The 14,388-nt window shown below is 42.8% G+C and overlaps 1 protein-coding gene across 1 annotated transcript; it reads left to right on the plus strand.

Moving 5' to 3' along the window:
* The first annotated feature begins 2,058 nt into the window (after window positions 1–2,058).
* ZNRF3 (zinc and ring finger 3) lies at window positions 2,059–13,985 on the plus strand. The gene is made up of 7 exons (XM_009580455.1): window positions 2,059–2,154; window positions 5,655–5,786; window positions 6,716–6,826; window positions 8,058–8,225; window positions 10,166–10,268; window positions 11,070–12,815; window positions 13,884–13,985. The coding sequence occupies exons 1-7, from the start codon at window positions 2,059–2,061 to the stop codon at window positions 13,925–13,927; spliced, it is 2,400 nt and encodes a 799-aa protein (XP_009578750.1). The 3' UTR covers window positions 13,928–13,985.
* The last annotated feature ends 403 nt before the right edge of the window (window positions 13,986–14,388 follow it).

The raw sequence follows: 14,388 nt of genomic DNA on the forward strand, positions 1-14,388 counted from the left end.
GGTGTTTTCGGGAGGGCCTGCGCGCCACGCCGGGCGGTTTGTGCTGGGCCGGGCTTCGGCTCCTGTTGCCGGGCCGGGTGCTTGTGAGCCCGGTGAGCCTTGTGCCCGGGTGGCTGGCAGCACGGGAAGGGCAATGGCGAGGGTGCAGAACGGCCACGAGCGAGGACTGCTGGTGAAAGACGGCTCGAGCCTTCCTTCGCCGGGGGGCGGGCACAAACCGCCGGGCGCAGTTGGCCGGAGTTAAACTAGCTCAGCAAGTTTGCGGGAGGGGCGAGGCGGCAGACGGTTCACCCCGCTTGCTGTTATCTTCTCCAGCACGATTTTTGAACTCGGTACTTTCCATCTCTTAACATCTGATTTTGCAATAGAAAGTAAGGAATACAGATTACGTCTTGGTGGTGGAAACTTAATGAATTGCTGCGCTGTGCAGTTGGCCGGAGTTAAACTAGCTCAGCAAGTTTGCGGGAGGGGCGAGGCGGCAGACGGTTCACCCCGCTTGCTGTTATCTTCTCCAGCACGATTTTTGAACTCGGTACTTTCCATCTCTTAACATCTGATTTTGCAATAGAAAGTAAGGAATACAGATTACGTCTTGGTGGTGGAAACTTAATGAATTGCTGCGCTGTGTACTGCTCATTCAGTGTGTTCACAAAATTAAGGGTTTTTTTCTGAACCAACCTGCAAAATCTCTAAAAATATCTTCAAAGTGCCTTGCTTCTTGACTGACCATCCTAAAAGAACAATCTAAATGGCCTGAACAGTTGTACAGGTGCTGCATGTCTGTAAAAAGTGCCTTCTAGGGAAACCTGGATGAGCTTTCACCTCAGAGACACTGCAGTGGAGAAAATGTAGTAGATTCCTTTTAACTTTTCCTCCCCAACAGCTATTAGTGGTTAGCCAGGTGTGCTGACTTCAAAGGGGACAGTACCTGCTGGGCTGTGAAAGAGACCCCGTTTGGGAGTTGTTTTCCCTCATGCACTGATAGGCTTGGTTGATTTAATATAAAAACAAAATATATGAATAGAACAAAGAAAGTGACCTGCAAGCGTTCAAGCTAACATCTCTGTACTGGCCAACATTCTTCTTGGAAAACACTGAGTGATATTTCATAATTTATCACTTTCATATATGTCTTTTATATCTCAGTCTAAGTTCAGGTTCTGCTAGTCTCTATGAAAAGCCAGTGTCCTCTTGTTTGGTACTGTGATGGTGATAGCTGTCATCGCTTGGAGAAATAGTTACTTGCGTTCTGCATCCAACAAAGGCAGTAACAGCTTTGAAAAATTACTGGGAATGTTTGCTCTGTAGAGCCACTGAGCAACATTTGAACAGAGCGTACAGAGGCACAGTGGCAGAAACTGGTAAAAATACCCTGTCTTAGCCTCGGTGGTTAAAATACTGTTTTCTCTATGCCAGAGGATTTTAATATGTTCTAATATCTCCTCTGTGCTGTTGGTAACTGTTGGTTTGGACTGCGTATTGACGAAAAGCCGTGCACTTAAACAGGTCTGATCTTACCTGGGTGAGAAGTGTTGTATGCAACAGTTCTGACCTCTAATGGTCAGATAGAGCAGTATTCTCTGAGGCGCTTTTTGCGAGGATTGTGATATGCTAGAGTTTGTCATGACTCTGAGAATGACGCTGAGAAGGTGTAAAGAGCCTGGTCCACCTTTATCTTCTACACTAGTGAGCTTCTGTCTCCACCCCAAATCACAGGGAAGATTGTTTTTAATGGCGTTTCCAAGTAACGTGAAGAAAAATAATATAATTTAATTTTTAAAAATTCTTATATTTAAAGTCTTTAGAGGGTCTAAATCACATTTGAATTCCTTTAAAAGCTTGTTGAACAAGGAGTTTGGGAAGGAGGGGGCAGAGAGACTGTAGAAGCTCTAGTAAAGTTTAACTACATTCCATGCTGGTTCAGGAACTCCTGTGTTTGTAATTGTCTGTCATTTGTTTTAACTACACAGAAACACAAAATGTTAAGTTTGCTGTCTGGAGATGAGGAGAGGGAGTCATTCTTGAGGTAAGAAGTCATCTTTTGGGGTGGGACTGAGGATGCTGTCTTTCTTATTGCAGGCAAAACGAGCAGTACAGCGAGGAGCCACAGCAGTCATCTTTGATGTTTCTGAAAACCCAGATGCCATTGATCAGGTATGAAGAAGGGAGCCTAGTTTTATTACAGCCTCTGTTGGGTTCTTTTAGGGTTGCTGGGGCAAGACTTGAGAGCATACAGGTCTCAGAGCACACCTACCTTAAGACATGCAGCTACTGACTCTGGATAACGTGGTGCTGTGATTTTCCTGCTCATCTTCTGGCAGGCAAGAAGCAACGGAGGAGTTGAGAATGTGGTAAAAAGAGAAAAGTTTGGGCAGTTATATTTTTCTTCTAGGCTTTGCTAGAATCCAGAATCCAGGTCTGAGATTGAGGTTTTGAGAAAGGATGGAGGCAAATTTTTTATGGTCCATTATCTAGCCAAGGAGGTTTTCTTTGCCCAGCTCTGTGTACAAAACACAGGGTGTTTGGCCCTACCCAGCTTGTGATCAATAGTATTGTTGAGCAGCTGCTATTTTTGAGGTTGCAAAATGGGTTTCAAACCTGGTTCTAAACAAGATTCTTACAAAACTTATAAACATTTCTTTCTTGTTCGCAGCTGATGATTTCTGGCCTATGTATTTTGTGGACAAGCAGGGTTTTTCTTTTTTTGGGGTCTCAGTACAACTTCCATCTTTTTCATTTGAAGTGGGTAAGGTAATAGATCTGTGAAACGCTTTGACAAGATCCTTCTAGCCAATTCTGAGTTAATTTGAGTAGAGAGAAGAAACATAACAAAGGACAAAAATAGTCTGTATTTGGTTTAGTTTTGTTTTGTCTTAAAACAAAACTGCTGTTTCTGCTACAGCAGAAACAAGTGAAGCTGAATGTTTTTAAGTGCAGCCTGAATCTCTTGGGGAAAAGAGAGACCATCAATGTTTACATTAAAAAAGCTGGCTTTAATTCTGAAATGAGCATCTGTTGGACAAAGGAATGCACCCCCTGTGCAATGGATGCTTTGAGAACTGTGCTCTGCGTGTGCATCAAGGCTACAGCCTTGATCTTGCAAACATTCTCAGGGATATTTTTTCCCCTTGTATACACAGAAAAATTATCTGCACAAAGATGTAATCTGTCTTTTTCCAATTTTTTCTCTGTATTACAGCTTCCAGTTACTTTCAGCCACCCTGCTCTGAACTTGCGAAGCTGAGTTACTGCCTCTTGCTCTCTTCCCTCTACCAGCAACAGCTGATTCTTGATAATAAACTGGGTGCAACTGTCCCAATAGCTGGGAAATTAGTCTAGTGGATGATTGAATATTTTGGGTGTACTAATAAAATGGAAGGAGGTTAGTGGCTTAGTGCAGTAGCTGACAAAGTAGGCTCTGTTAGAGGACAGAGCAGCAGCCTATGCAAACACTCACAAACAGGATAGGAGTGACTAGACCTAGCTTTCATACTCCAAGCGTAAAAGTTAACTTGATTGGCTCCCTTCTCATGCTGCTCTGGACACATGCATTTTGATTCTCAGCCAAAGTCTTCAGAACCCTTGACATGGGGGGATACTAATTAATTTGTCTTTAAAATAAATACCATTTTGGTACACACAGTGGAATTGTGGAAAACAATGACAGATGGATAACAATGGAGGAAAAACTGACGTGCGTTAATCTGGAGTATCTTTGGTTCAAATGGAAGTATCCTAAGACACTGAGGGGAGCTGTTTAGGAAGCTTTCCCAGGTATGCTTGTTACCAAGCAGTAGAACAACTAAGGGAGAGTGCTTTGAAAGGGGGGAGTGGAGTATTATGAAAGGCGATCCTTCCTGCCAGTCAATGAACAGAAATAGGAAACAGGCCTGACCAGGAGAAGAATTGTCCTTGGACAATTTGGTAGCAGAATTGCTACCAAATGAAAGGGCTTTACATACAGATTTTGTGGGTTTTATTCCCATTCATCTGAGCGTCTCTTTCTGTAGACTAAGAATGAAACTTTTCTTTTTAGAAATGAAGTCTGATTTGTTTCTTAGTTTTACTTTTGCATAGTTTGCAGAGGAGTAACAGCACCCAGAGCATCATGTTCAGCAAAAGTCTGGCAGTGTGCAAAAGCTACTGAGGAATCAGATGAATTCTTTCTTAGACAGGAAAGCTTGAGGGGGAATATGTGTCTGGGAACGTAGGGACACTGATTGGATTTGGCCTTAGGCCAGCAAGCCTTATAGACACATAGGATCCCTGGGTTGGAGTCAAGTACTTCAGCTAGTTTTTAGCTCTTCAAAAGACATCTGTCTTAAAAGTAGTTTGATCGGTTTGAAGCGCAGTCAAATACTAGGAAGAATCTGTTTTAAAGTCTCAATGAAATCAGTCACGATCATCTGGACAGATTAAGTAGAGTACTTTGTAAGCAGGATGATAGACCAGTCAGTTGGTAATTTCTATGTGTTTTAGCCAGATACAACAGGTAGATATCAACAATGTAGATATGGTATCTCTGCCATACGCTACTCTTGTTCAATTTCCTCACACTCCTGTTGTCTCATTCCTTTCCCCTTTACCATTTCCATCTGCTTGTCAGTGCCTTGCTTATTTTGTATCAACCAGCCTCTATACTAGGATTTTTGTTGTGGGTCAGAATAAGCTGTATGAATTTATCATGTTGGTGCCATTTTGTAACAAACAATTCTCTTGTCTTGTTATTCCCCTCTCTGGTATATAGTTTAGCAGGTTGTTTTTCTGGATGTGTTGGCCAGAGAAGTTATGCCGTCTCCATACTTGAAGGTTTTCAAGTATCTGACTGGATAAAGCTCTGAGCAGCCTGGTCTGATATCATAGTGACTCTGCCTTGACCAGGAGGTTGGACCTGTGGGGTGCCTTCCCACCCACATTATTTTCTGATTCTATGATTTGGCCTTTCAGAAAAACTTAGCTGGAACTGGAACGAAGTTTCAGGGTGAATTAAACTATCTGCTCATATGCTGAACTGGAACGAAGTTTCAGGGTGAATTAAACTATCTGCTCATATGCTTTAGTCTTTGAGGCCCCCGTCCTGCAATCAATAGCAACTAGTGGTTGCTAGAACGCAAGTAACTGTTTGAATGAGTTTGCTGAGTTAAACAGCAGAAATTTACAAACTTTAATAAATTGGCTAGGTACAAAGAGCCTGAAAGGCAGGACTCTGACATGAGGTTGTTCAGAAAGCCAAAGAAACTTGTATCTGAATAATATAGCTACAAAGCTGAAATAACAAAAGGTTCAGAAAATGTAGCAAGGCCAATTTTTTTTGAATGTGCAGATTTTTATTCCTCTTCATTATGAGGTTTAATTTATTACAGTATTAATATATGCACTGGCACATAATGTGGTTAAGTTAAAGCTGCTGATCAGAAGTAACATTTACTTACCCTTAATCTTAGTTTTGGTCAGTAAAAAAAAAGCAGCTTAAGTCAAAAGTTTAATTCAAGTTTAACTCTGTGGAATACTTAAGTGAAAGTCTATGCTAGAAGAGAACAATTGGTGCTTGAATCAATTCCACATTCATATTCCTTTACTTTTCTCTCCATTGTCCAAAAGAGAGGTAGTTTTCCTGAAACGTGCCTTTTGAGTAGATTATTTTTTTGTTCTAGCTGAACCAGGGCTCAGAGGACCCTCTGAAGAGACCAGTGGTGTACGTGAAGGGTGCTGATGCTGTCAAGCTAATGAACATAGTTAACAAGCAGAAAGTGGCACGAGCAAGGATTCAGCATCGCCCCCCACGGGTGAGACTTTAAGAAACTTTATCTAGGTGTTACACTGCTGTTACTTCATGCGGTGCTTGCTAACAGCGCTGAGTGTGAAGATGTTTTGATGCTCCCCGTGAGCACTAATACATGTGAAATTATGTTGACCTAAATAAATTGAGCAACTGCACTGTGGACAAGCAGCTACATTTGATGTAAGTACAGAATCCACAATGTGGTATCTGCTGTCTTTCATAAGGATTCTTTTGAATATATAAATGGCTAAAAATTCTATATAGTAGAAGTTTTCCTTTTTCTTAATTAAATAACTTAATTATTGCACATTCCTGGCGGTTCAGATTTGTAAGGTAGTCTGCCCTGTGTTAACTCATAATTCTGTGTGGTATTTTAAACATGGATTAATTATTTGATATCTGATATTTGTAATTGTAATACAAAATAGTTTTTCTAGAGGTTTTTTTTGAACACTCTCTACATGTAGTTTACAGAAGAACAAAGCTAGAGTTCATCCATGTCCCACTGACCACTTTGGTTTTGTTGTATTTTTATGGAATTCTTCTGTTAAGAAATGTACTTGAGAAGTGGGCCATTAGCTGAAAATTCAAATGTTGATTTTCACTCACTTAAGTAAACAAGCAAACCAATAAATCACGGAAATCACTCAGTTAAAAAACCTGGGGTTTGTGGGATCGGTTCAGAGACAGTGTAAATCTGACATCTCGTGACTGTCATTCTATGTATTTCATTCACTTGCACTGACATATGAAACCCAGGTTTTGTCTCATAGAATCCTAGTTAGCGAACAGAACAGTGTATACTTTGACTTTTGCCGTTGTGGCTGTGTACATTGGACAACGACCACTGAGAAAATAGAGAAGAGAAAGAAACAATAGATTTGAGTATGATCTAAAGAAAGGAAAAATAATTTTTTTGTTTTAATTTTTAAGCAACCCACCGAGTACTTTGATATGGGAATTTTCCTGGCGTTCTTTGTGGTTGTGTCTCTTGTTTGCCTCATTCTTCTTGTCAAGATCAAACTGAAACAGCGACGTAGTCAGGTAAGAGCAGTAATGAGATATTCACTGAATGCTGAAAGTTAGCTTCTCTTACTTTGTCCTAGAACTTGCTTGCTACTTTTGGAAATGCTGAACACTGACTTAGAATAGCCATCTTTGTGGAAAGGGTTTTATCCATGGATGTAGGCCTTTGGAAAAATTTGGAAATGTCTTTAAAGGAGATCTACATTGACCTGTGATGTTCATTCAGTTAAATCCTGAAATGAAAAGAGTACGGAAGCAGTCCATTTAGCCATTGGGAAGGAAGAACATTCCTGGTTGTTGAGAGGTTGATTATCGGTAGCACTGGTGTACTTCTGAAGAAATCCAAGCTCTTGTTGCTGTATTGTGGAGAGAATATCAGGATTGAAAATAAATTGCAACTCTTTTCAATAGAATAACATCTATTGATTCTTAATGGGAGAGGTTTGCAAGGTAAAAAGTTTGGTTAGGAGAAATTCTAGGTGAGATACTTTGAGTTTGTCCTGTTAAACATGAAAGGGAAAGCAAATGGAAGCTAATGGACTCTGAAGTTTGTAGTTGTAAACTGTCCAGTATATACACGTAAAAGGAATGCAAAGCACTGTAGAAGCTTAGGAGTCTTGCTTTGGACATATTGAGTAGGAATCCAAAGATGTTATGGGCCAACAGAAGTGTTAAAAAACAGTGTTAAAAAGGGGATGATGAATTCTACAGTAAAATGAAAACAACCCACTGCCTTCCTAAACTTCTACTATTGATTAAATTCGGGGGGAGGGGGGAATGGTACAGCTAATTTAGTAACATTTCATTTTAATCCCTCTCTCAAGTGTTGCTTCTGGTAATATGGTGGTAACAGCATAATGGGGCATTACAGTCAATATTGGCAGTTCAAAAAAAGTTCCTGACGAAGCTTTATATGTTGCCTTGAATAGTTGCTGCCTATTAATTGAGCAGTTGCAGTGCAATCCAATTGTCAGCACCTTCACCCTGTTTCAATTCAGAGTAGCTTATCATTCTCACTACTGCACGTGGCATACATTCTTTTCATGAGACTTCTGATCTAAATTCTGATTAGCCTTCTCTCTGCTTAATTTATGAAATTGTACATTAGTCTGGGCCTGACGTGATTTGGTAAGATACATTAATTTGATATGGTGGTGTGTCTCTGCTACTACACTATAGTCCCTTATGCAGCAGCATTGCCTCTTTTTTTTTTTTTTTCTTTTTTCCTTTTTTTTTTCTTCTGTTGTAGAATTCCATGAACAGGCTTGCAGTGCAAGCACTGGAAAAAATGGAGACCAGGAAGTTTAAGTCCAAAAGTAAGGGACACCGGGAAGGTAGCTGTGGAGCACTGGACACACTCAGTAGCAGCTCCACCTCAGACTGTGCCATCTGCTTGGAGAAGTACATTGATGGGGAGGTAAAGGATAAATGGTTTCTTCAGCATGGGCTGAGAATGTAGCTGGTTTATTTTAGCACTGTGGTACGTGGCTGGCTGTTGGGTACATTGTGTACTGAGGTTGTGCCGCTTGCCAGACTGATTGCATTAAGTAGCCAACTCAGCCTCAACTGCATTCTGCAGCTCCCAAAGAAATCTCAAGGGCTTTTCCCCATACTACAAAGGGAGAGGTGAGGGATCTCATTCTGCAAGTTGCTACCTCCATCAAGTTGCTTTTCTGAGGAAGAACTCGTAAAGAAATCAGGTTTACCTCAGCATTTAGTTCTCTGGGAATTCTTAACGAATTGTGTGCTAAAGTGATGATGCATGCAAGCTCTGTTAGACATAAGGGATACGTTTCGTGTTTTGCTTCTCAAGCTTTGATGGCACCTTGTCTTTAAAATATCAAGTACACAGCACTGCTGGGAAACCAGAGAAGGAGAAGCCAAAAGGTTCAGGAACCATTTTTTTGACTCCTCAGTTACCATCGCTGCATTGATGTCAGTGCTTGCCTTCTGTGAAACAGTCCTATCCAGAGGAAGCAATGGAAGGATGAAATAGAAAATAGGTTCCTTAGAATAGGGGCAGTCAATAATCACAGCTTTAAACTTCCATATAAAAAATTATATGAGAACATTTTATTTTGAAATTATTCACAGAAGATTCATCATTTTTATGGCAATAGAAAATACCAGCTGCAGTATTTGAGTGCTACAAGCTACAAACAGAAAGTTAATGAAGTTAGCTGATGGGAAATTACTCAGAGTAGCAAGGATGAAGGCAGACAAGAACTTCAGAAGGGCTGTACAAAATTGACTTGACAGGAAATTCATGCATGAACTTCAGCATGAAGTGATATACATAGGGAAGAGGTTCACATGGATTAGTGATGGGTCGTGAGGTGAACACTACTGTTGAGGAGCAAGATCTTGAAGCTGTTTTAGATACCTTTGCAAAAGCAGATCGGTGCTTTGTGGCAGTCAAAAAGACAAATCAGATATTAGAAATGAGAAGGGGAAGTCTAGAGAACTGAACAGAAAATGTAATTACACCACTGTGTAAGTTCAGTCACGCTCTCACATTGAGTACTATGTGCACTTCTGATCTCATTTCACAAAAGATATGTTGGCAATGAAGGTGCTTCAGAAAAGGGCAGTCACAAAGTGATCAAAGATTTGGAATGGTTTCTGTAAAAAAAATGACTGAGTGGGCTAGGACTGCTTAGGAGGCGGAGAGGGTACAAAATGGTGAACGGAGAGCATGAACAGGAATACATTTTTTTTCCAGTGCACGATTGGGTGCAATTAAATGAAACTGCTAGGACCCAATCTGAATCAAAATGTATTGTTTCTCCACCAGCAGGTAGTAGCCCTGTGGAACTTCTTGCCAAAGGATGTTACAAATTCAAAGCCTGAGGTCATGGGGAGACGAGCAGTACTTGGAAGAAAGATCTGTTACAGGTTTCTGAACTGGTAGATATCCAGCAGGCTCAGGAAATCCTGTAAACAGATAATAGCTGAAGGATGAGAGAGCTGGGCAAGGGAAAAAGTATCATATACGCTGTGTTGTTTTTGCTTTTTCCTGAGTGTTTTCCATTGCTAGTAGTTGTAGGCAAGATGCATCATTAAATGGACACTCTTGATTTTTTTTTTTTTTAAAAGTTCATTTAATATATTAAGGAAAATTTTAATGATGGGCTCCTTCAAGGTGTTAGGTCATAGGGACACACAGCAAAAAGTGTCCTAAAGAAATGTAGTATATCTGCATAGAGTTCTAACATGCCTGCAGAGACTATACTTTTAGTGACAGCTGATCACCAGCTGTTCAGTAGCTAGGTTGAAAAAACTAGAAGTAAGCTTCTAGTGAAAAATTCACTCATTAGGAAGGAGTACTTTTTCATGTTCCTTCATCTATTCCCGTAGGAACTGCGTGTCATTCCCTGCACTCACCGATTTCACAAGAAATGTGTGGATCCTTGGCTACTGCAGCATCATACCTGCCCTCACTGCCGCCATAACATCATAGGTAAGTGCTGCAGTACGGATGCTCTGTTGTGTCGTCCATTTCGGACTTAACAGCTTAGAAGATGAAACAGAAATTGTGCCTGTTTGTAAATCTCCATAGAGCCCATAGTCTTTATTGTAATGCAACCCTAGAAATACAGTTAGGACTGAGTTCTTTGAAAACGACTGCATGCCCCGGGATAACAGGTCACATTTCTGGTTTTCCCCCATTCTGGGTGCGATGCCCAGCAGAGGGCAGCGTTGGTCAGCTTCTGAATGCAAGGAGGACAAATAGATACAATAGATGGGTATGTCCTCTCTTGGTACTTATAAAGAAAAGACAATGTATTTTTTATTTTTCTGTGGTGGTGTAACTTGGAATGTGGTTTCCCTTACTTGCCTTCTCCCCCTTCCATTTCCTTTGTCTTGAAAAAGTTTTCTATTAATACACATGTATGTGAAATAATGTGTAAAGTGAAAACTCGGGCAATGACTGCCAGCCTTGCTCTTAACCTGCAAGACCAGGAATGCTGTGTAAACAGAAGGTTTTGCATATATGAGAACAGTATCTGAAATCACTTCACTTCTTTTCCTCTTTAAGCAAATACAATTGAGTGTTTCAAAGGCTTCCAGGCAGATGCTCTTGACTTTTGTTTGTTTTGTAATTTTTCCTTCTGTGTAAAAAGTTGGTGCTTTTTTAAAAAAACTCTGTTGTGTGCATAATGCAACTAAATTCAGAACAAAATACCTTTCTTTCTTGCCTAAAGTATATTTCTTTTTATACCCTCCTACTTCTACTTCTCCACTCATTTCTCTCATTCAGAACAGAAGAAGGGAAATACAGGTCCAGTCTGTCTGGAATCCATCAACCCAACACGCAGCCGGCAGCAGAGGGTGATTCTGCCTGTCCATTACCCAGGCCGAGTGCACAGAGCAAGCCAGATAACAGCATATCCCACTCGGACAAGCATGGACCCTCACGGAAACCCTATCACAGTGCTTACAGTTGAGCGACATGGTGAACAGAGCCTCTACCAAGCCCAGTCCCCAGCCTACATCCGAAGTTATCAGCCTATTCATTTGGACCATGCTTTAAACACGCATCACTGTAGCCTGGAACATAGAGCTTACTCTCCAGCTCACAGCTTCCGAAGACCCAAGTTTGGTGGACGCAACTTTTCCAAAGCAGCGTGCTTTTCCCAATATGAGACCATGTATCAACACTACTACTTCCAAGGCCTTAGTTACCCTGAGCAAGATGGACAGCCTCCAGCTGGCGTTTCCTCAAAGGGTCCTTCCCGTGCCTTTCAGCCTGGTAGCAGCATGCTTTTCCCGCCTGTGGTACATGTAGTGCCCTCATCCCGCCTGGAGAGTGGCAGTACCTCCAGCTTTAGCTGCTATCATGGTCATCGTTCGGTGTGCAGTGGATATTTGGCTGACTGCCCTGGGAGTGACAGCAGCAGCAGCAGTTCTGGTCAGTGCCACTGCTCCTCTAGTGATTCCGTGGTTGACTGCACTGAGGTCAGCAACCAAGGGGTTTATGGGAGCTGCTCCACTTTCCGCAGCTCTTTGAGCAGTGACTATGACCCGTACGTTTACCGCAGTAAGAGCCCTTGCCGAGTGGCTGAGGTTGGTGGTGCAAACAGGGGTGCAATTGTTCTCTTGGAGGGCCCCCACCAGGATGAGCTTCCAGCTCATGGTCACAGTCTGGTGGGTGCTGACTGCCGGCCTGTGCCAGCTTCTTCCTCAGGGGACCAACTGTCTAATTGCAGCATGGATATGAACTATAGCAGTAATTCCTCACTAGAGCACAGGGATCCAAATGGCACTACCTCAGAGGGAGGACATGAGGCCACTCCTGGTGCTGCCTTGGATGTTAAAAGGAACTGGAAGAATCCAGAGATAGCAGGGCCGCTTATGGAGCAAGCATGCACATGCTGCTTTGAACTCCAGCACTCTGCCCTGGAGCCTAGCAATGGGACAGCTGACTGTAGTGCACTCTTCCTTAGCTCTCCGCTGTGGGGGACGTGTGGCCCAGGAATAGAACCACAGTCAGGGAACACCCCGGGCTTGTACAGTATTAACTCAGACCACTTGCATAGGACAGATGGGGTAAAATATGAGGGGTTGCCCTGCTGCTTCTATGAAGAGAAGCAGGTAGCCTGTAGTAGCAACAGTGGCAGTGGAGGTGGTGGCTGCTATACAGAAGACTATGCAGTGAACGTGCAGTACACGCTTCCTGATGACACCTTGCCAAGCTGCTGTAAGGGTGTATGTGATCTGGGTCAACGCATCCCCATAATTCCTGAAGACAGAGACTGTGAGCTGATCCTACCTACAGAGTGCCAAGGGACCCACACAGGAGGCTGTAGTTCCTGGGATGGAACACCTGAGCTAGATACTTATCTGCACTGCCAAGGTATAGGAGAGGTACAGGATGAGAGGGAGGTGTGCTATGAGGCAACATCATTCCTGCGGCAGAACTACTCTCAGGAGGAGGAAGCCAGAATGCTCTTTCCCAGTCCCACTCTGAACTCCCAGAAGCTGATGACGACCACAAAGGCCACAGGTAATACGTGTGCTTTTTTTTGTTTACTCGCTACCTTTCTGTCCTAGCATATGAGACGCTGCCAGCTTCTTAGGTACCTGCAGCCATAAAGGTTACTGCCATCCTTTGCGTAAGAGCAGGTTATTGACTAGTCCTTCGCCCAAAAGTGTTACTCTCGTTACCTGTGCTCATTTGGTCATAGCTAGAGGAACAGAAGATGATAGTTTATTATCTAACCCTGTAAGAGCTTTCATACTCATCCTTTGTGGGGAGGGGAAAAAGTGACTGCTAGTACCAGGCCCCCATTAGAGCTCCCGCAGCCAGGGACACTGTGCCAGTCATGGCAACTGTGGCGAGCTGCCTAAGTAGGCAGTGCCAGAGTGCTGGGAGGGGACAGACAAGCTGAAGGATAAAAAAAATGAGTGAAAAACTTGGAATTACTCTAGAAGAATATGTGGGAAAGTCTCTGCTGTGGGAAAAAAGAACCACTCACAGAATGAAGGGGGTATTCCTTATTCCTTACCTGCCTTGCCAGGGCTGTTTTTAAGGGTGTTCATAGAATCATAGGGTACCCTAGGTTGGAAGGGACCTCAGGCCGTCATCTAGTCCGACCTCCTGCTCAAAGCAGGCCCAGCTCTGAGGTCAGACCAAGTTATTCAGTTTGTCAGATTAGACCAAGTTTATCCAGTCAGGCCATGACAACCTCCAGGGACGCAGAGTGCACTCCCTCTCTGGGCCCTTGTTCCAGTGCCAGCATGGTGAAAGATTTTCCTTATATCCAGTCTGAACTTCTCATGTTTCAACTTTAAGCTCCTTACCTCTTGACCAAAATGCATCGCTGTGAAGACCCTGGCTCCATCGCTGTGTCAACCTCCATGTAGGTATTGCAAAGCAGCTAGGAGGTATTCCCCAAAACCTTCTCTTCTGCAGGCTGAACAAGCCCCGGTACCCCAGCCTCTTCTCACAGGGCAAGTGCTCCAGGCTTCTGAACATCTTGGCTCTCTGCTGAACTCACTCCAGTCAGTCAATGTCTTCTTCTGGGGGCCCCAAAACTGGATGCAATGTTCCTTAGTTTTCTTTATCCTTCAGGTGCTGGATCTCATCCCTTGGAGAGAAGCCAAATTGGTGACTAGACCTGTCCAGATGATCCCGGATGGAGAAGCGGAGCTTATCAGAGACTCCAAATTCTCATGGACTTAATTTTTTTTAAAGCTTTGACAAACACACAAAAGTGGTAATGTGGAGAAGTCCCTCCCCCACTTCCTCTTCCTCTGTGTCCACATCAGCTTGATTGTCTCCTTTCTCCCTCTTGCCTGAAGCCTTCAGGCCTCCGTTTGTGTGCAAAGCCCATGTGGGACATGGTGTGGAGCATTTCTGAGCTCTAGTGCCATTTCTATGTTAATGACAAAGTGTTATTTATATTTTCGTTTTAGAAGTGACCGTGTCAGCTCTTGCTGAGAGATAACACGGTGTGTTAAATAAGCCAGGCTATGTGTAGATGCTGTTTTCTCCTGCTTAAAGGAGTCCAGCCTTCGATAAGCTCAGGGCTACACCTGCCTTAGAAACCAGATAGCACCTTGAAATATAGTAGTCC

Source organism: Fulmarus glacialis, unplaced genomic scaffold, assembly GCF_000690835.1.
Source record: "Fulmarus glacialis isolate BGI_N327 unplaced genomic scaffold, ASM69083v1 scaffold32770, whole genome shotgun sequence".
NCBI classification, from domain to species: Eukaryota; Metazoa; Chordata; class Aves; order Procellariiformes; family Procellariidae; genus Fulmarus; species Fulmarus glacialis.